The sequence below is a fragment of the Bacillus rossius genome, chromosome 11, assembly GCF_032445375.1.
Source record: "Bacillus rossius redtenbacheri isolate Brsri chromosome 11, Brsri_v3, whole genome shotgun sequence".
NCBI lineage: Eukaryota > Metazoa > Arthropoda > Insecta > Phasmatodea > Bacillidae > Bacillus > Bacillus rossius.
Genome location: NC_086338.1, coordinates 17,015,193 through 17,042,029, shown reverse-complemented (window position 1 = coordinate 17,042,029; position 26,837 = coordinate 17,015,193). Strand labels below are relative to the sequence as shown.

Sequence of the window (26,837 nt, the reverse complement as noted above, 5' to 3'; positions counted from 1 at the left end):
CACACGTGATAGAAGAAAAACTTCTTTGGCAATTTATACCTCGAGTTTATCGTAAAGAGTATATCTTTTTGAATGAGTATGTACCTATTCTCTGTACATTTCGCGTCAGAAATGTTTCACAAAAAATTGCATTAAAATTTGGCCTTGAAATTTTACTATCATCGCGCGTAAAGAAGTTTCACAGAAAAAGTCTTTTTCTGCGTCGTAAAAATTTTACGTGAACATTTGCGAAGAACACTGAGATGTTCGTAAAATAACGGGTAGCTTCATACGTGAACGAATTCTAAAATAACTTACTTTGAACATTAACTCTCAAGAATTATCTTGGAGTATCAACAAAACCATAACATCGTTTTTATGCCTACAGCTTTAACTCAATTTTTTCTTCCACGCGCATACTTTTCATGATTTCAACAGAACACACAATACATAAATTTCGTAACTTCAGTAGCTGCTAAGAATACCCGGTTATTTGAAACTACGGAAAACAATTAATTAATTTTATGATAACTCTTCGTTGAAAGCACTTAAATTTACTGTAATTTTTAACACTGTGCAATTTGATTTTTAAAAATACGGCTTGTATAGTGTTAAATGAATTAAATAAATGAGATTCTTGAGAGCGAATCGCGTCTTGCTAGAATGTTATAAATCATGCTATTATGGAACATTTTTGTTCATGTTCCCACTTGACACAGGCTACCACTTATCTCTGTGGACGCAAGATGGTAACTATAGCTCTCAAGCGCAATGCCACGTCACCAGCATTGAAAGCATTAACATGCCCGAGCGGAATTGCCGCTCCATTAGCATAATGACTCTCGCAACAAGGAGATGAAACGTTCGTCCGTGAGACTGAAAATGTTATGGTTTCCACGTCACACGGTAATGCCAGGCTTAAATAGGGGCTGCGAATCTCTTGAGCACCATCCCTTCCCTCGCAGATAAATACCACTCCAGGGGCGGGACTGGATCTACGACCCTCATGCGAGATTCATGGTCCCCGAGGATCTATTATTCAAGCAACCTGCATTTGTTCTATCTATCTGTAGGAGTTTTCACGTTTTATGACCCTGGCTTGAATAACGGAACAACTTTCTTAAAGACAATGGTGAAGTCAGAAGGTAACAAAATAGAATGCCATAGGTAAAGAAACGAATTAAAATCCCAGTTAGTCGAATACTGAAAAACTACGTTTGTCTCCTTTTTTTAATTTATTAATAAAAAAACAAGTCCACCACAGTAAAATAGCAACAAAATTAAAAGGCAAAACCAATAACACAGCTCTTAGTTTACCCACCCACACCACCAGAAATTTCGGCGGGAAAAAATATAAACTCTTCTACAACCATATTTGAAAACTAAACAATATTTTTCAGATATTAGCATAGTTATAAAATATTTATGCATTGTTTTTTATAGGAAATTTCAAATGATATAATATGGTGGCCAGTTTTACAAATTTATGTGGTTCTTTATTACTGCTTGAAATATTCTAATAATGTAATAATGTATTACAATAATGCAATAATCAAAAAATGGCGGTCACCACTGTAGTAAATAATACTTTATTCAAGTAGGTGGAAATTAAACTAATATGATGTCTGTGCCCTCTAGCAGACAAAAACATGATGGTGGCTGTATCGTTATCCAAGATGGCTGCCATGAACTCGTACTGGCTGATGTAATATCTGCCTTGGCATTAGTGGTGAGGGGTCAGTCTGCTGGTAACCTCTGTGAAAAAAGGATAAGTCTCAATTCTTTTTGCCCTCACTGGGTTCGAATCAAGGACTATATGTTGTAAGAACATTTTTATTTATATTGTATTACATGAATTTTATTATAAAATTTCTAAATTTTTCTAGATTTTTCTCATTACAATTTTTGATTTTCAAGACAGCTGGAAATGTTGTCATCCAAGATGGCGGTCGATAGCAAGGCCAAAGTTAAAGGTCTTTACCAGAGGCTTACTGGAGGCTTGTAAATGGGGAATTTAAGCCTCTATGGGGACAATTAAGTCCCCTGACATTTTTTGGGGAATAAATGGGAAAATTTTCTTTGTAATGGGAATTATTCCTTTAGAATAAGGACATTTATAGGAATTTTGATTATTTTTGTGTCATTTTTGAGGTTTTTTTTTAAAGAATTTTAACCAAAAATGGCCGCTGTGACTAAATGATGGTCGGTCATTGACTCCATCCATAATCCTAAACCAGGAACCACTTCCAGGAGAAACCAAACTATTCTACTTATTGGCCTATGGCAATGGATAATGCTGACGGCCATTACCTAATCGTTACCAGATCGTGAGCTACCAAGACCCACCCTGCGTTTCGAAAGATTATAACCAGTTTACAAATCGTGAATATTGGCAATGGCTAAGGGCGTTACATCGCGTTGTTTTCCACAGATGCTTAAGAGACGTGACCTAAATAATAAAAACGGACCTGGAACCACTTTATTGTAAGGTCGATGCTCATGAATGTAGTAATGGTGGGAGGATAGTATACAAGTCGTGACCCTCGCAACATGAGACTGACGTGTTAGCGACCATGAACATCGATCCTCGGTCAGCCGGGGGGGGGGGGGGGGGGGATATGGACACACTATTGAACCGAAATCATGTTTATGAAAAATGCCCATAAGGAAACTAAAACGTTATCTTTTTTTGAATATTAACGTGAGTCAAAGTTCATCATTTTTTTTACTGAATATTAACAAATATAATTGTGTATAATTTTTATCTCTTGTGTGAAAACAATTGGTAAATTTACTTAAAAATAATTTTCGTTTAAAGTTGGAAAATGTAAATCTTTGTGGTGGTTCCATTGACGAATTGCAGAACAAGTATCGATGTTCCAACTCCACACGCCAGATGCGAAGTGTTACGAGTAGCGGGTGAAGGTGGATAAAAACCACCGAAGGAAAGGAATTCTTTGCAGGGTTAGCGTTCGAGGGCGAGAACAAAGAATTTTCACGAATAAAATGCACAGGACGCGCGCCGGCGACTGGTAGTGAAAACACGGCTGCCTCGCGATAGTTGGCCGCTGTGATGGATGGATCCCGAGCACGGAACCATGGCTGCTGTGACGCCGGTGTGAATGGTCCATGCGCTAAGCGCACCAATAACAATCAGGTTCAGGAGCTTGGGCTAGTGCCAGCATCCGTGGGCGTCACAGCAAAGTGACAGGAATTACCACGGAAAAATATGCAACATCGCAAAACAGAAAACAGCTACACAAGTTCTAACGAAACATGGTAATTAATCATGAAAATATGTGCCGATTATTTTTCGTCACGGGTTTTGCGCACGCGATAATAAATTGTTTCGAAATATTATATTTATAAAATTAATTTTTAGTTTGTCAAATACTTTTTCTCGAGTGAGAAACTGCCGTCCAACCCTCTGATCCGGTGATGCTCGACTTCTGTGACGTCAAGGCAGCTGCGATTCATTTAGAAATTGACAACATGCATCAAAAGTTCCGTTGTCAACAGAATACAAGGACCATAAACAAGGTTATCATTCGTTATCACGTATTTCAGTCTAAATTCACATTTAAAATAAAAAATTAAAAATAATTAATTCCACGTGAAAAAAATAAACACATGTCTAAGTTTGTACACAAAAACAATAAATGTAACTAATAATATAAACATTTCAAATAAAAATATTTGACTAAATATACAGTTTATAAAAGAATGGTTTTTATCGTCTAACAGTTTTCCTGTTAAATATATAGGAAAGATGATTTACCGTAACATAAAAAATATGTTAATTCATATATATTTACTATTCATTGAAAAAAATTAGTATTGATCGGCTTAACGAACCATCTAAGACGTGATCAACGTGCTTTGTAAAATAAAACTCAACTTTTTAAAATGCACGCACATTTTTATTACTGACATGTGTACTTAACTTGAGACATGATTTTTGACCGTTGAAACTACGCTAAAGGTACGCATTCTGTTTTGCCTGGAAGTTTCTCTCGAATATCTTCACGAGTTGGTTAGCTAATCGATGAAGATCTGGCATTTGGTTATTTTAAACGCGTTTGGCTGACTGAGCACGATACGGGATACTATGTGTAAGGTTATAAGGTAGTTTGGTGTTTTAGGTTCTAAATTAATTTTTGGCTCTGTCTTTCAAAAAAATTCTTTCAATTGTTTAAAAATTAATTTTGTAAACTTTATGAAATAGTTTTTTTTCTCGTACGAACCCACCTTCCAATTTGACTAATTAGATACTGCAAATGTTATTTTTACATAATTATTTATCTCAAGAAGATATAGCTATTTGTCGCCAGTAAATTAATTTAGCGTATTGTTGTCAATCAACGTGTTAAAAATTATCCGTGGTTACTATATCTTTTGGACGATTTTCCATCATCTCAAACAATGGTGTTGCCATGACGTTTCTTCTATTAAAAATACTTGAATGGCCTGGATTTGGTAGATTTCTGATGGTATTTAATTTTTTAGCGGGGTTAAAATTTGAAATTTTCGTATTTTTCCCGTCGGTTTAAAATGTATAGTTTATAGCACACCTAAAAGTGGTTTAGAATGTGTATAGATGAGTGAGTGAGCCAGTGAGAGAGTCGAATATCAGGCTGTAGTACATGGGCGACCGATAATTACTCGGTGTTTTTTGTTGTTGTAATTTCTTGGTTTTTCAGGGAAGATACCTAGTTAGATAAACTTATAAAGCAAAACTTTAAATAAATATAAAATTTTATCCAAAATGTTTCAGCCGTTTCCGAGATACCAGAGTTGTAAGTATTTTATTTAAAAAAAACATTCTTTGTGATATATGTATTAATTTATTCGAGCAATTTAAAGATTAATGTTTTATGCTGTGATGGGAATAGTGTACTTATAAGAGTTTACCCATAACTATACCTATTCCAATCACTGGATATACGAGTAGATAGATTACATATATAGACAATATATGTACGTTATACATATGAATATTATGCAATCCTCACTATCCTTCATACCTACCTTCATAAGAACTGAAATTGGTGAAATTAAAAAAAAATCACTAATTATCATAATTACAATTATGGTTTTTATTAACTTTCACTTAACAGTTATTATTTAAATTTGTTTGAACTTAACCTAATACTTCCTTCTATACTTTGTAGCGGTTATGTCGAGGGCCTTCATTTGGGAGCAGTAACTTTAATGTACCTGGTCGCTTTACTCATGAGGTGAGTCTTGGTTGGGTGAAGTTTGATTAAAGTTAAATGTTTTTCTTAAAGGTTTCCTGGACATTTTGAACTGCACGCATTGGCTAACAAATGCAAACATACGACCAAAAATAAAACTAACACGACTCATTGACTGCATAATATAACACAATAATATTGTATTGATATTGGACGAGAGTGTCATCTATTGAGTATCTAATTTAAAAATATAACTTAGGTTGAGTAGCCAATTTAAAAGCTAACAACAGATGGCTCTAACGAGCTTTAAAGCAAAGTTGGGAAAAATATATATTGTTACGAACGTGACAGACCGGACCGCGATGCCAGGTTCGGTGCTGGCTGGCAGCTTGCCCACTGACGTAAGACATGCCACGCGTGCCTGCCCGGATTACAAGGGTCGTCGCTACCCCCCTCCTCCACTCCGCTCCCCGCGCGGCACCGGACAGCCTGTGGGAATCCCGCGGGACATCACGCGAGCGGCCGATACCCTTCTCGAAGCTTCGGGCGTCGCTTAGCCCCAGCCACGCTCGTCACTTCTGGAAGGGCGCCAGGGTCTATATAAGCCTGGACGCCGGCCTCCGCGACAGTTAGTGCTCGGTGAAAGGAAGTGCGACGGCGGCGACGGAGGTCCACGAGGAGTGCTGCGGCGAGAGTTGCGCGAGGGGCGCGGCCCAGCGAGGTCTGCGGTGTGTAAGGACTTGAGATACTGAGTGCGAGTCATTGATTGGTAGGCATTTCAAGTAATATTATGTATTAGTTTCTTAAACATTAGCATTCAATAAACATTTACAAAAAAAATAATATATTTTTTTGCGTTAGTTTCGTTTTTCAAGGGAAGACATCTACACACATAAACTTGAAAAGCAAAACGTAATCAAACATAGAAACAGTTTCTTTGCTTGCAATACATTCTTTTTTCTACTTCTATATAAATTTTCTGCGATTTCTAGAATAAAATGGAATTGTGAGAGATTTTAGTTATCCATTACAAAACGTGCATGCAGATATTCGTCGTCGAAGAAAATGTCGAGACGTTTTGGCTGTGGTGACTAAGTTACGAGCGCATATGAGTTCGCTTGCAGAGTATGCACGCTCCAGCAGCTGTTGGTGAGCTGCTTGCTCCGTCCGCCATCTGAGCCGTCCTAATTCACCGTGAATGAACTGTACACGGCTCCCGACTCAGGCGGGTTAGTGGCGCAGGGATCTGATTGCCTGGGGGGTGGGATGGTTGTGTATAGGTGGTTGATGGAGGGAGGGGGCTGAATAGGGGGATTGAGGAGGGGGGGTGTATAGGTGGTTGTAGGAGGGGGTAGGGGGTATAGGTTGACGAGGGAGGGGTATGGTATGTATAGGAGGTAGGGAGAGGGGTTGAGAAAGAGGAAAAACCAGCCGGCGCCCCTCATTAATTGCGAACTGCCGCAACTCGGCTAGAGTTACGGGGTCAGGAGGTCGTGTGGGGGAGGGGGTGAAACACCAGCACCTGAGCAGCGACGGCGGGTCTGCGCCTCGTGCGTCCTATGCAAACAACGGAACGCTCGCTACTGCGGCCCCGAGGAGGCGGGTTGTTGGTTCTACCCTCCACTTCTGTCGTGAAACTGCACGGCGGATAGCGACGAGACAAGAATTAGCGCTTTTATGTCCACGCGGTCGTGGCCAAAACTAATACTTACACTACAGTTACTACTTGCTCTTAAAGTGATCTTTGTTCAATCACATGGAATCTCCTATTAATTTTTCACGAATGCCTCACGAAAGGTTTATAATGTCTGCCAAATAAAACACCTCTTTTTGCTGTTTCATCAAAGAGTCTTTATTTTAAATTGAAATTAGTATATCCTACAAATATTATAAACGCGAAAGTTTGTAAGTATGAATTGATGTTTGTTACTCTTTCACGTAAAAACTACTGTTGGATTTGAATGAAATTTGGCCTACAGCTAGCTTATAACCTGGATTAACACATAGACCCCATATTAATATGAAATTCTATCCCTAAGGAAGTGAAAAAGTGATAATTTCATTTTATAACAGAAAACATCATAGGTCATAGACATACAAATAGTGAGTGAGTGTCATTTCACTATGTCTGACACACGATCATACACATAGTAAGGTCTGGAAAATTAATATTTTTCTCCTTGGTGAGACCAGTCCGCTTAGGCGCTAATAACAGTTTTGTTCTTAACTTCGTCAATAGATAGAGTTGCCTTGAATATTAAACGAACCATCGTTCTATGCGTTTGTCATGTCTTTAATTTTCGTTTGTTTGTGCCTTATGCGTTCCTATACCATTAATCCGATTTCGATGAAATTTTGGTGATTTGTTATGCGCATGCCCATGAAGGTTACTGAGACGGTATAACTATTTTTCAATAGTTGGAGCACGAATCGTGTCAAAAAATGTGTTTATTTTATTTTATATAGCGGCACTTCATCTGTTTTTGTTGTATAAGTGCGTACGCATGACACAATTTATTTAAATATATAATAGAGAGAGAGATAGAGTGATATATATATATATATAAAGAGTGAGATAGAGACGGAGAGATAAGTTGAGATAGAGCGAGGTATAGAGAATGAAATGGGTTGGATAAAGAGATATACCTATATATGTATAGAACTATATAGAAGATATAGAGATAGTGGGAAGTATATATGTTGATATAAAGAGATAAATAGAGATAGATACATAGATGTATATAGATGTAGATAGAAATAAATATATATATATAGAGAGAGATGGATAGATCATTTGTATATGTGGAACTACTTTAAACATATTACAAAACAAAACTGAATGAGGCATTGCAATGCAGGCCAAGCATTAGCTAGATAATGGAATATTTTCAGTATTAGTAATCTCTTATTTTTCAGCTTTTTTCTATATTGCTTTATAAAGTCTAAATTACATACAGACCAGGTAAATAACTATAAACTGGCAGAACGTCTGTTGGGATCTGAAAGTGATATAAATTAATTTTCACACTTAACATTCAAATTAAGAAGACAATTACTAACTACACCCTGTGTTCAGCCCGGGCACCGCCGGGTATTGCAGCTAGTGAAACAATATTTTTAGAAAGTAATATTACAGATATAACAGAAGCAACAATGAATAAAATAAAGTTAAATTATAATTGTAGCAATGCAAAAATATTTTTGTTTAACATGCCTGCTTTAAAATTTAATTCCAGGGCACAAATTATATATTAAGAGATGTTAATGATCTTACCAAGCTGTTTAGGAGATGAATACGTATGCATGCATATTTAATATGCTAAGCATATCAATGCACATTTTATGTATATGAGTATTTGTAACGAAATATGTGCTACGCGTAGTAGTAATGTAATATGAATATGCATGCTATATATACATATATGTATTAATCGTCTGGATGACCGAGCTTCTCGTTTTTTTTTGTAAATTGTGTTTTTTAGAAATTATATTTAAATACGAATAACATTCTGATGAAATGATGAAATATGAATGGTATTTTTTTCAGCGGCCACACGCTGTGACGCACGCTCTCGTGAAGCATCCAAATCGTAAGACCTTTCTGCTCGTGTAATGTTAGTCAAGTTTTGCAAGCATCTTACTTTAGCAGCACGTGTGGGACGAGCGGAAACCTGATTATTTTCATGAAGGTTTTCTTGAAATGAGTCTTCACTGTATGAAGTTTGAGAAACCTGACCAGTTTGATGACGATGTTCTTCAAGGTGTTCTTGAGACGAGTTGCGGCATCGTGAAGTTAGATTGTTTGTAAGAGTTTTTTTTTCTAAGGTCGTTTAGGCGGGATTTTGCAAGACTTCCGTTTGTTTCTCCGCGTGTTACTCGTTACCACTGGCAACATTTTGTTGTGTTTCTCCATGTGTTTCTTGTTATTCCTGGGAAGACTTCTGTTGGTGTTTTACATGTGCTGCTGGTGATTCCTGAGAATATATTCGCTCCAAGCATTTTTTTTCTCGATATAAGACTTAAGTTGTATTCCTTGTTTCGTTTAATTGGCAAATTATTTTTTTCCAAATTAAAAAAAGAATATATATTTTAATCTGGTGAATTCAAAACTAAAACATTCATTACTCAGACGATTTATATACATTAAAAAAGCTGATAAGCACTATCATGCGACCGGGAGAGAGCTTTCTGCAACTCACTTTAAAACAAATAATATTTACTTGAAAATAACACGTGACGACAGTAGTAGGGTTTGGCCGAGTGTGGGACAGGATCCAGGGTGAGGTGCGAGGTGCAGGACAATGTCCTCGTCCGCCATCTTGAATGACCTTGAACTTGACCTTGAACATTGACCTTTAAACTTGACCTTGACCCCGGCGGCCATCTTTCATTCAACCATATTTGAACTCGTAAATATTCTGCTATTTTGTTTTATAAGACAATCCGCTATCTTGAAATCAACTGACTCACTCTACAACATTGCAAGTTTCGTTACGGACGTCATCTTGATAATCCGTAATTGTTAATCTAGTAAAGATAGAAATTTTTTAGATTTATAACAATTAATTAATACAATTTTGATAAAATTAACAATTCTGTAATTTTTGTATAATAAAATTAATAAAAATTCACATCATGGCATCCTCCATTAGAACCCAGTTAGGTTACTTGATTAAAAATGACGGCTCCCTCCTCTACGGAAGCAACCAGAAGACTGACCCCACACCACTAATGCCAAGGAATATATTACATCAGCCAGTATGATGTCATGGTGACCTTTTTTTCGTCTGCTAAGGCGCTGTCGCCTTATTATATTTAGTTTTACCTACTAAATTGCAGTTATTATTTATTATTTTGATTTTTGCCATGTTATCAGCCAAAATGGCCGCCATATTGAAAATCTGAAAATTATTAAGCAAAAAAATTCGGGGATAATCATAAATTTTTTAAAAATTACTAATTATTATATTGATTTAATCGTTTAATAACAGTGCTTGGTTAAATCCTTGATCAATGTAACAAAGGTAATTTAATTAGATTTTCCTTTATTTACCAAAAAAAAATTACGGGTTCGAGAAAAAGAACATGTTGGAAAAAAAATCAAAATTGCGAATGAAAAATTACTTAATTTATACTCTACTACAAGAACAAAAACAAACAAATCACTAGTGTCTCTCGATTTCTGCGTCTGATAACCACGAATTAAAGTGAGGTGGGAAGCTCCACCATTCGATGTAGTATCATCTATTTCTTCATTTGTGAATCTTCTCCACGAAGTACAAATTGGGACACATCATTGGCTGAATCTTTCGGCATAGAAGCCACTACAATTAGGCTTTTGGTCCAAATCATAGAGGTAGTAGGTACTAGGCTCCGATTTGTGAACGTGGGTCACACGGAAAAGTTTAAGACTCCATTTCGCAGTGAAAATAGAAACCTTTCTCGAAGATACCTTTTTACTTCAAGATCCGCACAACGTCACCCATGTTAGCTAAAAGGTTTCGTGGATCTTTCTTCTTCCTGCTGGAAAACACTGTTCCAAGGTTGTGATATTCCTTCAAATCCTTAGGCTTTATTTTCATGGTAGAATGCACCGTTCAGTTATTAGTTTCAGCAAGATATCCAGCCACTTGTAATTAACATTAGCTGCGAAATATCACTACTTATTGTTGTACTAAGTTCTGTTAAACCTTTCAACAACAGAAGCTTTGTCAATGCTAAATTTTGAGCAGTGTTTGATGTCAAACATTTTCATCAAAGCCTTGAAGGTCGCAATGTAGAATTCCCTGCCGAAATTTGTTTGCAGGGGCGATAGTACCTATCTATCGTGCAAAATGTTTGACATGACGTCGATTGCATTCCTCGATTTCACAGGTCTGGCCCAAGCGAATTGCTATACACAATGTTGACCATCCACATTTACTTTCGGGAATATGGTATAATCTCAACAAGTTCCAACTGGAATAAATAATCCACTCCCTGCACTACGACTTTGCAACGAAGGTATTTACGTCTTGCAGGAACGTGAAATTTGCGAGTGATTCCAGTTATACTTACTCATTGTATGTAGCCTGCTTCCCTCAGTTCTTCGAGTATAAAGACTATTTCTTTGATGTGCGAATCATTTTCTGCACTAATTATATCCAGCAGCAGTCTCAGACGATCGACCAATTCGTTTGGGTCGTCCTCATAAACATAGTCAAAGTTCTGACCATTTTATATAATTTTTAAAACTTTCACCATGTACTGCTAGTTCAATGAAGAGATAGGTGAGAATGTAGATTTTTCGTGCTATTCGTCTTTATATAGGCCACTTTCTGAATCGTTATCGCGAAAACGTGCATGAGTTAATTCTAGAAGTCTTTTGTACTCTTGAAAATCTTTGTGAGAATAGCCCTTAGCTTCCCTGCGAGAAAAAAATTCGTACAGACCTGGAGTCTCGTGTGATTTATTATTTCTCTACACATAAATTTCCTGGTAAAAAGTCTATTCTTTAGCACCGAGGAACCATATTATGTTTTCTGTAAACTCTGCTGATCGTGTCATTATTCTGACTCATGAAAGATCTCAGGTATGGCCGGACCATTGAATTAATACTTTCTTCTGCATAGACTCTGTACTCGTAAAGTACTCTTCATCTCGAGCTTGTTCATATTTCCTCTTATTTGCAGAAGGCATCTCATCATCAACTTCTGTCTTTACACTGGTGGTTGATTCTTCCTTATTCTTAAATTATTCGAGGTGACTAGTAATTGGTGAAAAAATATATCTTCATTTTAACATTTCAAGTGGATGTCTGGCTCTTCTGGCAAGTATATATTTTTCACGAAAAAAGACTGTATCGCACAATGAAGGTCATTGGCAAAGTCCGACACTGTACTGGCTGAAAACATATTGTCAAGTTTCAGAATTTCCCGGTAAAGCCGCCTGCAAATGTCTGTCTTCCTTGGCACAGGCAGGTTGGGTGTCGCCACAGCTGCACGGGAGCGCTTGGCGGGTCGGACTGTGGTTGTGCTGTCGTTTCTGGGTCGCTCTGTGGCGAGACGGGGTCTTTGTCCCTCGGAGCGCGAGCAACGTGGGTCCAACTCAGCGAGTCTGTGCCCTGATTACGAAATTTTGGGTTGGTGGGCTGAAACCTTCTTGGAAGGGGGTGCTAGACTTTTAAGTGCGAGCCTCGGGGCTAACTCCGACAGTGGTCGGTGGAAACGAGTTCAGGAGTTGAAGATGTAGGGCCTACTGGACGGGTTGTGTCCCATGATGAAGAATTCGAAGACTTTGAAGAGAACACAAATCGTTGATACATGGGACACCCTTGTTGAAGTAAGTCTCTCTAGTTTAAGACCATTGCAGAAGGTATCATGTCAGTTTAAGCTTGCTTTAATGCTAGTAAAAGTTCAGTGAGCAAAGATTTTGATACACTCTCTTGTTCATTGGTCGTAAGGGTAAGTGTAGCTGGGTTAATGATGAAGAGATTTTAGGTCTCCTTATTTTAATTATTTTTATGTGAAGACTGACTGTAAACAATTTATAATTTTGGTTTTATTATATAAAATAAATGTATATGTTTGAAACCTAGTGTTAATGATAATTTTTATGTACAGCTCTCCAGACACTCTCTCCAGACATCCTGTATGGGATGTACAAACTAGATCTTTAGAGCCAGGTAGTAAAAGTTTTTAGTTAATTAAGATCGTTTATAATTAGAAGATACCTCTTGCCAAGCGAGAGCAGAAAGCGATAAGAAAAGTTTAACGAACCCCCTTCCCCAGTACTGATTTTAAAGTTTATTAATCCCAAAATTCCATAGTACCTGTCTTCTACTTACCTCTATTTAATTGACTTTTATTTTTCTTTACATAATTTTAAACCCTGGCACCACAATACTGAAAGTCTTCCATTTATATGTACTTTTTATTCTGCAGAATCTTCTTTTGCTGTGGTATGCAAGTTTTTTTTTTCATTGCCAAGTGAGTTTGTGATGCATTCAGGTTACTTTGAAAAGCCCTCAAATCTTCACGTAATTGTGAATTCGATACTACGAAATGTTGCGAATTCGATAATTAGAGAATTCCACTCGCTGGTCGATGGCTAGCAGGTACTCCAGTTATCCGTTAATCGTACTTTCTACTTTAGAGCCGGTAGCAAATTGCATTTAACGATATCGGCGTCGTGAGACTTGAGAACTGTATGCAGTTCGGTAGTGCGACTGCTACGCCTGAAAATCGAAATGCTGTGACTCATGTTTGACGATAAACTGATTGAAACCTTATCGGTACCGGCTTTTATATAGAGCCAGTACTTGACTATAGGTAACTATGAATCCATGCTCGTTTCCCAGCACAAGGAGCACATGTCTTTGAAGTCCTGAGGTGTCATGTCAGTGTTTACATGATCGTCATAAGCATGACGTAAATTAAGTTCTTACATGCAAAAAAGTACTCAGTACTTAGCTTATATCTCTGTTACATAGACTCCCCCTTTTGTGCCCAGCTTAACAGAGTATGTTCTGAGTGCATGAGTGAACAATCCGAAAACACAAATAAATATTTTATCTTTAGAAATTTTTTTGAACATCTGCATAACATATTTTTATGTAGGCTGCAAAAGAAAGGCTAATAGGCAGTCGCGCTTGCAAGGAATATTTCAAGATAAGTTCACATAATACGAAATCCATATCCAGAAATACAGCTAATAGAGTTTATGGAAGATAATCTACAGCATGATATACGTACATTCAGTTTAGTGAATAGCCCGACTTCAATCGAGGAATTGAAAGATATGGCTTTGGAAGTGGAAAATAGATTCCTTGTTCAAGCCGAAAGTAATGCTAGAAGTGAAAAAAACCTGAGAACGAAACGAAGGATGGGACAAAGAAAATAAGAAAGTGCTTTGTGTGTGGTAAAAATAGTCCTTTGCCCAGGCATATTATTTTAGGAAATGGGATATATCAAAGAAAATAAAAATTTTTATATGAATGTAAAAGAGAAGGACATAAATAGAGATCATGTAAGGTTAATTTACCAACAAAAGAGAAAAACGAGAGTAAATTAGAGAGTGTAGTCAGAACAGAGAGGAAAATGTTCGTAAACATAGAACCTGTTTCAAGTGTGGACAAGTGGTAGTAGAGTGTGGTTTCGATCCACGGACCTCTGGGTTATGGGCCCAGCATGCTTATATTTTTGTTATTACATAAGTAGCACTCATTTCCTATTTCAATATTGTTTTCTTTTTTAAATTCTGAAATCAAGCATCACAATTCTAGACACACTTGAAGTACTACTGGAATCATCCTCAAAATTATTTAATAGACCAAGAGCAATGGCCATGTGTAGAGATGGCAAAACGTTTGAGGAAAATCTCTAGATACTCTTGTTTCAACCACAGAATAATAAGAAGCAAACAATTCCATGGTGCCACTTGAAGCATTTCTGTTAATATGCAAAAGCAAAAACGATACATTTTTCAAATAGCTTATTCTTAGAAATGTGCTTCAGTCGTCATGATCTGTGAGGATGTTGCTATGCCCATTCAAACCTTATTGAAGAAATACTATTTGGAAACCAAAACCATTCCCCATGGCCCTTTACTGGTTGTCCACCAAGAACCTCCAGACCTTTTGCCCTTATTATTTTGTTTTATTTTTATATTATAATTATCAGTAGATCCTATAAATGTCCGACCTGTGTATTTAATGTTAGTACAAAAAAGAAAGTAAATGTGGGAAAATGTTCTACTTTCAGTAATCTCATTACCGATTTAGATTTGTAATACAGCACGTTAAGGGTAAGGATAGTAGTGTGGCAGAGTTGTAAATAATAGTTAATGAATTTTATAAACTATTATTTGCTCAAGTATGTACTTTGTAACATGTATGTAGTTTCTACCAAGTATTTTAAAGTGGAAAAACGAGTCCTTGTTCAAGCCTAAAGTAATACTAGGTGTAAAGAAAAATAGCCGGAGCAGGAAATGAAGGACGGGAAAGTGAAAAATAGGAAGAAAAAGAAATTCATGGGTGTACATTTTATAGTAAATTAAATTATTGATATTCTTGAGGACTAGAAGTTGAAATAATTTGTGAAACTATTATGATATGTTATTAGTGTTTTTATTGCATTTGGTACACACTATAAAGTAGTTTTGTTTATGATTAAAAATATTCACGAGTTTTGAGCTCGTTAAAAAATAATGGTAATATGTTGATTTTTCAAATGAATAAAAATTATTGTGAAAGATTTATCGGTCAAGTTTAACATGATAATTGTTAATAATTTTTGATACAGTGTGACTGCCACATAGACACTACTTACCTTTTTTTTTTTTTGCGTGGAATAACCGCACATTCAAGGTGTATCATGCAGTTCTTGTCATTAAGGGTATTGTACACACTTTAATTAAGGCAAGTGTTTTAAATTTAAATTTTTATATTTGCAGAGCTCGGCAGGAATAAGGCAGTATATTTGGAGATCAGTCATAACGAATAAACTGAATTGTAAACTATCAGGTTTTTAGCCAAAATTGGGGGTTTTTGTGAATAAATATGTTTATAGTATCACTCAGTACTTAGCGTCTATCTCCGTTATATTTATCCCTCTTTTACATCACTCCTGTCATCAATGATAAGGGAAGGTGTTATAGTATTATTTAATCACTCTTTCATATTTTCTGGTGGTGTTTTCCCCATGGGAACCAGTAGTTACTCCTTTTACATACCTTGGTAGTTTCTTCATGGTATTCTACAATCACTTCTTGCATATATCCTGGTGGTTTTAAAACAAAAGTTTTCTCTGTTACTTTTGTTTTGTGTTTTTATTAGTGTAACATGACATGTATTTGGTGTCAGAATGTAAAGAAAGTACTTAGAATGAGTTTTATTCGTGTATTGTTGAAGCTTTGGTATAACATGTCATGTGATAATTTTTTAATTTTTTTGTCATAATTTTTATATTTTATATTTTTGAGCTATTTTAATATTTTATCTCAATAACTTCCATACATTTTTTGTTTTGTCACAAGTATTTTCAGCATATGTTCATCTTGTGTAATAAAGTGTGTGAAAAAAGACGCGCAAAATATGTATAAAATTACAAAGACTTTGGCGACGTTTTACACTCCCTATATTAAACTAAGTGAATATACTTATAAAAAAAATATTTGTGATTGTATAAAAAAGCAAGGAATGTTATTTTAAAATGAAGGGAAATAAAAGATTTTTCCCTTCCAATTATTTCTAAATAGTCTCTTGTATGTGCTGAAATATATTTATCATTTTTACACATGTAAATAATACAGAGAATTAAATCCACTCCACCGAGTATATATGCTGGTAAATGAAGTGATAAATATGAATTCTCTGTAGAAGATTTCTCTTTCTGAATCGATTTGATGATCGATTATTCAAACGATACGATTCGGCACATCAGCGGCCGCTTAATGCCGTTACCGCGCGGCTCCGCTGCGCGCCCGGGCCGGGACACATCTGCCGAAGACGGCCGCCCCCTCCCCCCCTCCACGCCCCTTCTCATCTCGCGTGTGCTGAGCCCCGCAACTTTAATCGAATTTCCGCGCGCGGGTTGTTGGGTAGGGAAGTGGGTGGTGCCGGTCCGACAGAAATTGCTCCCGCACGAAGCCGTTTCCCTCGATCAGCAGAAGACGCAGGGGCTGCTGGGAGCTCCACGTGATCCGTCCCCGAGCCTTGTCCCCGAGCCTTGTCCTCGAGCCTTGTCCCCGAGCCTTGTCCTCGAGCCTTGTCCCCGAGCCTTGTCCCCGAGCCTTGTCCTCGAGCCTTGTCCCCGAGCCTTGTCCCTGAGCCTTGTCCTCGAGCCTTGTCCTCGAGCCTTGTCCCCGAGCCTTGTCCCCGAGCCTTGTCCTCGAGCCTTGTCCCCGAGCCTTGTCCCTGAGCCTTGTCCTCGAGCCTTGTCCTCGAGCCTTGTCCCTGAGCCTTGTCCCCGAGCCTTGTCCTCGAGCCTTGTCCCCGAGCCTTGTCCCCGAGCCTTGTCCTCGAGCCTTGTCCCCGAGCCTTGTCCCTGAGCCTTGTCCCCGAGCCTTGTCCTCGAGCCTTGTCCCTGAGCCTTGTCCCTGAGCCTTGTCCCCGAGCCTTGTCCTCGAGCCTTGTCCCCGAGCCTTGTCCCCGAGCCTTGTCCTCGAGCCTTGTCCCCGAGCCTTGTCCCCGAGCCTTGTCCTCGAGCCTTGTCCCCGAGCCTTGTCCCCGAGCCTTGTCCTCGAGCCTTGTCCCCGAGCCTTGTCCCTGAACCTTGTCCCCAAGGGGGCTGGTTCTGCCTCGCCGGAGCCGCACTGGGCTGTTTTTTCCCCCAGACCTCGAGACAAACAAGTCAAACAAGTCAGAACGAAAAGAAAGTACTTGAAATGAGTTTCCTTCGTGTATTCTATCTACTCGTAAATATTCTTGCAGGTGAATCCTTAAATATAAAACTGAAAACAGCACAGATAGTTCTTTTAAGTGTTGTTTTGTATTAAATACCTACTATGCACAAATAATTTCTTGCACGAGACGTTAAAACGAGGAAGCATGTACTTAATAACTCTTAGGGATTGTTAGAGGTCAGGTACGATACAATTTCAAACGACAGTTGCAGTTTTATTCGTGTTCCATCCAGAGAGGCTTGCTTAAAAAACACAAAATTAAAAGGAGTTTTCTATAAACTTTACAAATTCTAGAAGGAGCTGACCGTAACAGTTAAATAGGTCCACCTAGAACGGAAACCACGAGGCCACACTGGCATGCAAATTATAGGACGTTCAGGCGTGTCCTTGGGCGAGGCTGTGACACATGTGGAGTGTGGTCTCGCAGTGTCACACTAAGAAACTTGTATTCGGCTGCCCTGTTATTTCAAGTCAGACAAACAGAAATAAAAGATTTTAGCATTATCCTATAGTACACCTTTTAATATTTTGAATAGTTTTGTTCATACTTTTAAAACTATTGTTACGAAGATGCTAGCGACGAGAACGCACAATCAGCACGCGCGCCAGCCTGCGGTAAAGGCTCGATGCAGATACCACCCGTCCCACCATTACCGCTACATGCTTGATCATACAATCAGCGGCGCCTCTCTACCTCAACAGAGTGTTCGGCACGTTACCAGAGCCCCATCTGCGTGAAGTGGCGAAATTATAATGTTATTTCTCTTACAGTTTGGAGTGTTAAGTCAGGGATGCTGATTATGCATCTCTTCTAAGGGCTACGAGAGCTTTCCAGGACGGGGCTGAGAGGTAAGTGAACGAAGAGGATGACCTGCTAGGGCAGTGAAGTGATACCTTGGCGAGCGATAGCGACAGGCTTCATGTGCGAAGTTGGAGCATCAGAAACCGAAGTATCCTGGACGGTGTTGTGTGTGCTGCGGACAAGTGAGAAGTGTGAAGCAGTGTGTGAGACTGAGGTGTGCTTGTGGTAAGAGACGAACAGTAGAGACAACCACTGTCGAGCCGAGCTGATAGAGTAAAGAGAAAAAAAGTAGACTTAAAAAGATTTTATTGATTTGCGGATGGACATCAAAGATAGTTGTAAACTAAGAAAAATTAGATTCGTTAATTATTAAATAAAACTGCAATTAATTAATTTGGGTATACTTTCTGGGATAGTTTTTCTTACTCGTAACTTTAGGTGTCAGAAGAAGGGACTATCCTAATTAATAGATTTGTTTTTTTTTAAATTAAAATAATTAAAGAGGTTCACAATTTAAAAATGGAATATAGTATTCGATATTAAAGTCAGAGATAGAAACTTTAGTTAGTAAGAGTGTGATAAAGTTTGTGTTAGTTTTCCGTAAATGTTTAGGTTAGGCCATAGGTGAAATTTGAGTGTACTTAATAGGTCATAGGTGATAGTTTAAGTGTCAGTGCATGTAGATGGGGAAGTTAGTGGATGACGAACATAAGAGCATAATAGTTTTCTTGACCCAGATGAAGAAAGAAATTATTGATAAAATGGAGAGTATCCAGAAATAAATGAAGAAAAAATGTATAGTGGACAAGAGGAGAAGAATAATGAAATGAAATGAAGAGTTTCCAAGAAGATGAGAAGAGTTTTCTTAGACTGAGATTGAGGCCATTGAAAAAGGGCCAAGAAGATTTGAAGAGTATCTATAAGATACAAGAAATAGGGTGGTTTTATGTCTATTTAAATTAATTTCATTCGCTACAAAACAAATAATTGTTAAAATTTTACAATCGGTAATGTATATAAGACTGCATATTTAAAATATAGATAATGGTTGGTTGCTGTAAAAGAAGGAATGCAAGGTAAAGCTATGTCTGCACAAGAAGAAAGGACGAAGATAATAGAGGAAACCAGATTGAAGCTAGAAGGGGAGATGCAAAGTTTGGAGTATCATCTCGCATAACAATAACAACACTTAGATGAGAATGAAAAACTAAAGGCACAGCCATTGGCTCATTGAACATTTGGTAGCGGCTATAACTGAAGAATCTCGAGAAATGATAAAGAAGCTACAGCTGTTGCAAACCGGAAGGGTGTGTCTGGGGAAATTCAGGTGGATGTTTCTACCAATGGTCACCCAAAATTACAGCCACCCACCTTCGATGGTCAATCTGCGTGGGCTGTCTACAGGCAACAGTTCGAAGCAGCTGTGGAAGTGAATGGTTGGAGACAGGAAGAGACGGCTACAGCATTTGTCTTGGCACTGCAATGATCTCCTTTCGAGCTGCTGCAGACCATAATGGTTCCCGACAAGAGGGAATATTCACTCTTAGTTGAAACTCCAGAACTCAGGTATGGCGTCCAACATATGGGTGAGGTGTACAGGGCTGCTTTAAAGGCACACTTACAGCGATCCTTGGAAACTCTTTGGGAATTCAAGAGGCTAGTGTACCTTGCTTACCAAAAGAGGAAAATTTCGATAGCAGCTAGCTAATAATCAATTTATTGAGGGACTCAGGGATACAGAGGTCCAGCAATACCTTCGTTTGGCTAGCATTAAGATAAGAAGAACGGTATTGGAACCGGACTGCGAGGGAAATACTAAAGCTACCACCATCGAAGTGGAATTCATCAGGGTTCTGAAGATGCCGCTGAGTGGTACTCAAGGCTCCCAGTTCAGGAGGACAGGAGGTTACCATGGTGCTTTGCCTTCCAAGATCTTGGGAAAGTTAAGTGGAATTGTCCGACTCACAAGAATCGTAGAAAGAAGAGCAGCAGGTTTAAAAGGGCGCACTTCATCTCTTCAAGAAGTGATAGACCATAGGGTCTTCGCTGTATCCTTAATGGTAGATGCAATGTCAGTGTACTGTTGAACTGATGTTCCAGTAGTATGAGCTCCCTAGACACCCAGGACGAAGACTTCCTGTCACCTCTGCTGACCCGACGCCATCACGTGACTGGTCGCGCTCGGTGTACTGCTGATCGCTGATCTGCCCCGTCGTTAGCTCGCCTCTTCTCTTGCCTGCGGCAGAAACCAGTGACCTTCATCGCACTATACAGTTGGTCCATGCAAAGTGTCCTCTTGCTAGAAGATCCAGACTTCCAAGTGATATTGATCGCCTTGATAAACTTTAAATGAATGAAGAACCACTCACCATTAAGGCAGAAATTTATGACCTAGTACCAATTGCATAGAAGAGGAAATGTGAACCAGATCGAGGAGAGGAGAACTCACGAATACCTACTTTAAGCACTGGACAATTTTTTTGGAAAGTTAATTCAATGGTGCGGCCATACCTGAGATCCTCCACGAGTTGGAATAATCACATGATCATTCACTATCAGTAAAACTGTTCTATGTATTAATTTCAAGCCAAAATATTAGCCATTCCACAATTAAATTCATTCAGTATCGCGAATACGAGCACATAAGTTCGCTTCCGTCGTCACCATTAAAATTATCACAACGCATGCTTTTTCTACAACGTTACATTAAATTGAATCAATGTAATGAAATCTGTACTGTCTCTCGTGACTACTACACTCATAAGCACACTCATTCAATTCATTTCTTAATTGTTACTTAATTCTCACTGTATACTTGTTGTAACAATGACCTATTATTAAGATATTCCATTCCACCTTTTTTTCTGATACAAATTCTATTACTTCACTAGTACTAAAACCTCAATTTTCGCTCCTTGTATCACATCAAATTTGATTTTAACTGCAAGACAATATTTTTTCTATATCTGTTACCAATATTAAAAAAATATAATTCCTGCTTGTTCCCCTATTCATATCTGTTATGGTTGGCCTTCAAAAAGTAATACCTTTCTCTATGAATGTTAACATAAATAAACTCATGCGGCTACTTGTAGACTAGTATAATATCGCAATACCATTATTACGCCATGCACACAGTGCACTGACGTCATAACCACGTCATTGCTCACGGTGTCATGAAATAAATATCATTTACCAACAATTTTTGACGTGACAACGTCTAATAAATCGATGAACGCCGGCTGCACGCACGAAAAAGTGTCCCACTACGGATGTCCCACTACGGATGTTCCTGTTTGCTTATTGTACGCATGCGTGGCATCTCTCTTCACGCTCATTGTACGCATGCGTGGCATCTCTCTTCTTGCTCATTGTACGCATGCGTGGCATCTCTCTTCACGCTCATTGTACGCATGCGTGGCATCTCTCTTCTTGCTCATTGTACGCATGCGTGGCATCTCTCTTCACGCTCATTGTACGCATGCGTGGCATCTCTCTTCTTGCTCATTGTACGCATGCGTGGCATCTCTCTTCACGCTCATTGTACGCATGCGTGGCATCTCTCTTCACGCTCATTGTACGCATGCGTGGCATCTCTCTTCTTGCTCATTGTACGCATGCGTGGCATCTCTCTTCACGCTCATTGTACGCATGCGTGGCATCTCTCTTCTTGCTCATTGTACGCATGCGTGGCATCTCTCTTCACGCTCATTGTACGCATGCGTGGCATCTCTCTTCTTGCTCATTGTACGCATGCGTGGCATCTCTCTTCACGCTCATTGTACGCATGCGTGGCATCTCTCTTCTTGCTCATTGTACGCATGCGCATGCGCATGCGCATCTCTCTTACACACGATTGGAACGACCATCGATTTGACTTTTCAATCATATTTTCGTCGTTTGAATTATTAATATTGTGTAATTTAACGATCGTCCACCGATTTTCAGAACAATCGGTACGGTCATTTAAAAGTAATGTTGAATATTCAAATACGTTTTGAACCAACAATGGTGTTTTACAGTTACACATTATAATTCAAATTACAACCGGGATCTTTTGCACAATGTTATAAAAATATTGTAACACCTTATAAATAAGTTTGGTGTATTTGGGATGCGTATTTGTTATAAAATCGAGTTATTAAAACGAAATAATATAATTCCCCTACCATGAACACAATTTTTATAAATGTATATATAACATCTGAAACCATGGATTATTGAATATGGCCTCGTGGGTGAACGATCAGCGGCGCTATCTGCTAATTGTAAACATGTCGGTTCGAATCCCGGCAGGTACGAAGATTCTATTGTACTTGTAAAAATAAATACGGCGCACGTAACATTTCAAAAGTAATAAATATATTTGAATAATGAATGCAAATAAAAGTAAATTTATTAATTAAATTGTACATTTCATTTCACTCCTTTGTATCCATACAAAATAGTGATAATTCAATAAAAATGATTCAATTTTATTCATATAAGTCTGCAGAGGTAGATTTTATCATACAAATGATAGAAAAATTTAAAAAAAATTCTTCCTTAAAGAATATAATATTTTAAATGCCTTAATGGTTTGGTTGCAAAAACCTATTACGGCTCAGTCTCAGGCCGAATATGATATTCCCTTTTCTTCTGGATCAATCATTTCATCATGTTTTGTTATGACGTCACGTTAAACTATCGTCCCGTAAACTGACTTTACAGACAACCAATTTTTTTTTATATATATCAGCAAGTAAAAATCTTTTGTAGAAAGTCTGTTCTATGTACATATACATGAAAAGCTATTTCGTGCAACTATCATTAATAAATATGTTCATAATGAAAATAAAAATCTGAATAATGTTATTGTTTAGCTGTAGTGATAATTTTTTTTAATATGATACTTGGTATATCTCCACGTTAGTTTGTGACGACAAGATATTTAGCTGCTTTTAAGTGTGATATACTTAGAAAGTCAAACCTAACACCTTTCAACTCTCACGCCTTCATTTAGCACGTGTCATGTGCTGTACATTATAACTTTGGTCTTTAGTAATGGTTTTGTTATTTTATAAAGTATTTTTTGTATAAAAAAAAACCTTTACAAAAAATTAATCTGTAAGAATTCTATCAAACGTTTGCACTGTATATTTACGGGCAGTGAGTAGAATAGTTAAACAAATACTTACAGACTCATAGCCGAGCATTAACAAAACCCTCAAAAAACTGTTAGTACACGTCAAACTCACTCTGTTTATTCCACGTGCATGTTTACGCGTTTACAATGAAACATTTCTTGGAAGACGGCATCTAGCATCGTTTGTACGAAGATCTCGTTATCTGGAACTAAGAAGAAGTATCTGCTTATTTGAGGTGTTTTATGTTTTGAATAATCCATAATACATATAGTAAACGGGTTAAAAATAATACTTTTATTTTCAAAATACCTATATATACTGTATTTTTTAATTATATATATGGAAATGACGTCGAGTACCTAATGTTTACACTAATACCCTCTGGGGAAAAAATGAGTATATATATATATATATATATATATATAAATGGATGTTGGTATAGATAACATTGATAAACTCCGACACCGTTTGACCGATCACCATAATATGTGGCACGTCAAAGTGTTTTTTAACGGAGACGGATTTTATGCTATCTATTTTTTTTGTAACCCTGTTCGAGATAGCTCTGCAACGCATCAACTTTTATATCGTTCAACCTATCGCCACAGATAAATTCCTTTTTATAACAGAAAATCATATGTCATAGACATACAAACACTGAGTGAGTGTTATTACTCTGTCGGCCACACGGTCTGATACTAAGGTCTGGCAACTTCCAATCCTTCTCCTTGGCGAGACCCGCCCGCTTAGTAGAGCTCGCTGAGGCTATCGGACTAACGGCGCTAATAGACGTTTAGTTTTGAACTTGGAAGGTAAATCGCTGCGGCAACGCCGAGTACTGCAGCTAGTCTCGTATAAAATATAAAATTTAGCAACTTGAACAGTTTCACATAACTTCACATGTAACTCGCAGGAAGCAGCTCACCAGTGAAGTCACAGTTGCACGGAACACTTCACAGCCAGAAGCCGGCACTTTCCCGGGAGCTCAGCTCGCCGCCAGTTCCAGTGTGGCGGAGTTGTAGCGGAGGGGGCTGGAGGGAGGGGCAGAGACACAGCGGCTCTTTGAGGCCGCGTAGGAGCGAGTCAACAGTAGCTCTCTCCACGCGGCGGGCCCTGGGCGTGTGGGGGATGTCTGCCCCCGGGTGTGTGGGGGATGTCCGCCCCCGGGTGTCTGGGTGATGTCCGCCCCCGGGTGTGTGGGGGATGTATGCCCCCGGGCGTGTGGGTGATGTCCGCCCCCGGGCGTGTGGGGGATGTATGCCCCCGGGTGTGTGGGAGATGTCCGCCCCCCGGTGTGTGGGGGATGTATGCCCCCGGGCGTGTAGGGGATGTATGCCCCCGGGTGTGTGGGGGATGTATGCCCCCGGGTGTGTGGGGGATGTCTGCCTCCGAGCGTGAGGGAAAGTCCGCCCCCGGGTGTGTGGGGGATGTATGCCCCCGGGCGTGTGGGGGATGTCCGCCCCCGGGTGTGTGGGGGATGTATGCCCCCGGGTGTGTGGGGGATGTATGCCCCCGGGTGTGTGGGGGATGTATGCCCCCGGGTGTGTGGGAGATGTCCGCCCCCGGGTGTGTGGGTGATGTCCGCCCCCGGGTGTGTGGGGGATGTATGCCCCCGGGCGTGTAGGGTATGTATGCCCCCGGGCGTGTGGGTGATGTCCGCCCCCGGGCGTGTGGGTGATGTCCGCCCCCGGGTGTGTGGGGGATGTATGCCCCCGGGCGTGTAGGGGATGTATGCCCCCGGGCGTGTGGGTGATGTCCGCCCCCGGGTGTGTGGGAGATGTCCGCCTCCGGGTGTGTGGGGGATGTCTGCCTCCGAGCGTGTAGGGGATGTATGCCCCCGGGCGTGTGGGTGATGTCCTCCCCGGGCGTGTGGGTGATGTCCTCCCCCGGGTGTGTGGGGTATGTCCGCCCCCGGGTGTGTGGGGGATGTCTGCCTCCGAGCGTGTGGGGGATGACCACCCCCGGGCGTGTGGGGGATGTCTGCCTCCGAGCGTGAGGGAAAGTCCGCCCCCGGGTGTGTGGGTGATGTCCGCCCCCGGGCGTGTGGGTGATGTCCGCCCCCGGGTGTGTGGGGGATGTATGCCCCCGGGCGTGTAGGGGATGTATGCCCCCGGGCGTGTAGGGGATGTATGCCCCCGGGCGTGTGGGTAATGTCCACCCCCGGGTGTGTGGGAGATGTCCGCCTCCGGGCGTGTGGGGGATGTCAGCCCCCGGGCGTGTGGGTGATGTCTTCCCCTGGGCGTGTGGGTGATGTCCTCCCCAGGGCGTGTGGGGGATATCTGCCTCCGGGCGTGTGGGGGATGTCTGCCCCCGGGCGTGTGGGTGATGTCCTCCCCCGGGCGTGTGGGTGATGTCCTCCCCAGGGCGTAGGGGTGATGTCCTCCCCAGGGCGTGTGGGGGATGTCTGCCCCCGGGCGTGTGGGTTATGTCAGCCCCCGGGCGTGTGGGTGATGTCCTCCCCTGGGCGTGTGGGTGATGTCCTCCCCAGGGCGTGTGGGGGATATCTGCCTCCGGGCGTGTGGGGGATGTCTGCCCCCGGGCGTGTGGGTGATGTCCTCCCCCGGGCGTGTGGGTGATGTCCTCCCCTGGGCGTGTGGGTGATGTCCTCCCCAGGGCGTGTGGGGGATATCTGCCTCCGGGCGTGTGGGGGATGTCTGCCCCCGGGCGTGTGGGTGATGTCCTCCCCAGGGCGTGTGGGGGATGTCCTCCCCCGGGCGTGTGGGTGATGTCCTCCCCTGGGCGTGTGGGTGATGTCCTCCCCAGGGCGTGTGGGGGATATCTGCCTCCGGGCGTGTGGGGGATGTCTGCCCCCGGGCGTGTGGGGGATGTCCTCCCCCGGGCGTGTGGGTGATGTCCTCCCCAGGGCGTGTGGGGGATATCTGCCTCCGGGCGTGTGGGGGATGTCTGCCCCCGGGCGTGTGGGTGATGTCCTCCCCCGGGCGTGTGGGTGATGTCCTCCCCAGGGCGTGTGGGGGATATCTGCCTTTGGGCGTGTGGGGGATGTCTGCCGGGCAGCAGCGTCACTACTCTCTCTGTCGCGACCCTAGACATTCCACAACTTCCTGCATTACAAGTTAGGTCATATGATGTAAGACAAGTTTTAATGAGCAAGTGTTGGGAGTACCAAAATGTAGTTCTGTTTTCAGGATTCAAAATGTGTCCGCTCATCTTGGATTTGCAACGTTACGTTTGCCATCTAAATTGTCTTGGACCCTTAAATTTTACCATTAAATTTTATTTTCACCGTGGCCATTACCTTGAACATGCAAGACTGGCTTCATATTTACGAATTTTAAGATACCACAATTTTAGTTAAAATGTATAAATATCAACAAAAAAATTAATATGCCGCTG

The 26,837-nt window shown here is 40.4% G+C and overlaps 1 protein-coding gene across 1 annotated transcript; it reads right to left on the bottom strand.

The window, feature by feature from the left end:
* Nucleotides 1–24,566: 24,566 nt before the first annotated feature.
* Nucleotides 24,567–26,534, bottom strand: LOC134536424 (basic proline-rich protein-like). The gene has a single exon (XM_063376137.1). It carries the CDS (start codon nt 26,532–26,534, stop codon nt 24,567–24,569), a length of 1,968 nt encoding a protein of 655 aa, XP_063232207.1.
* Nucleotides 26,535–26,837: the final 303 nt, after the last annotated feature.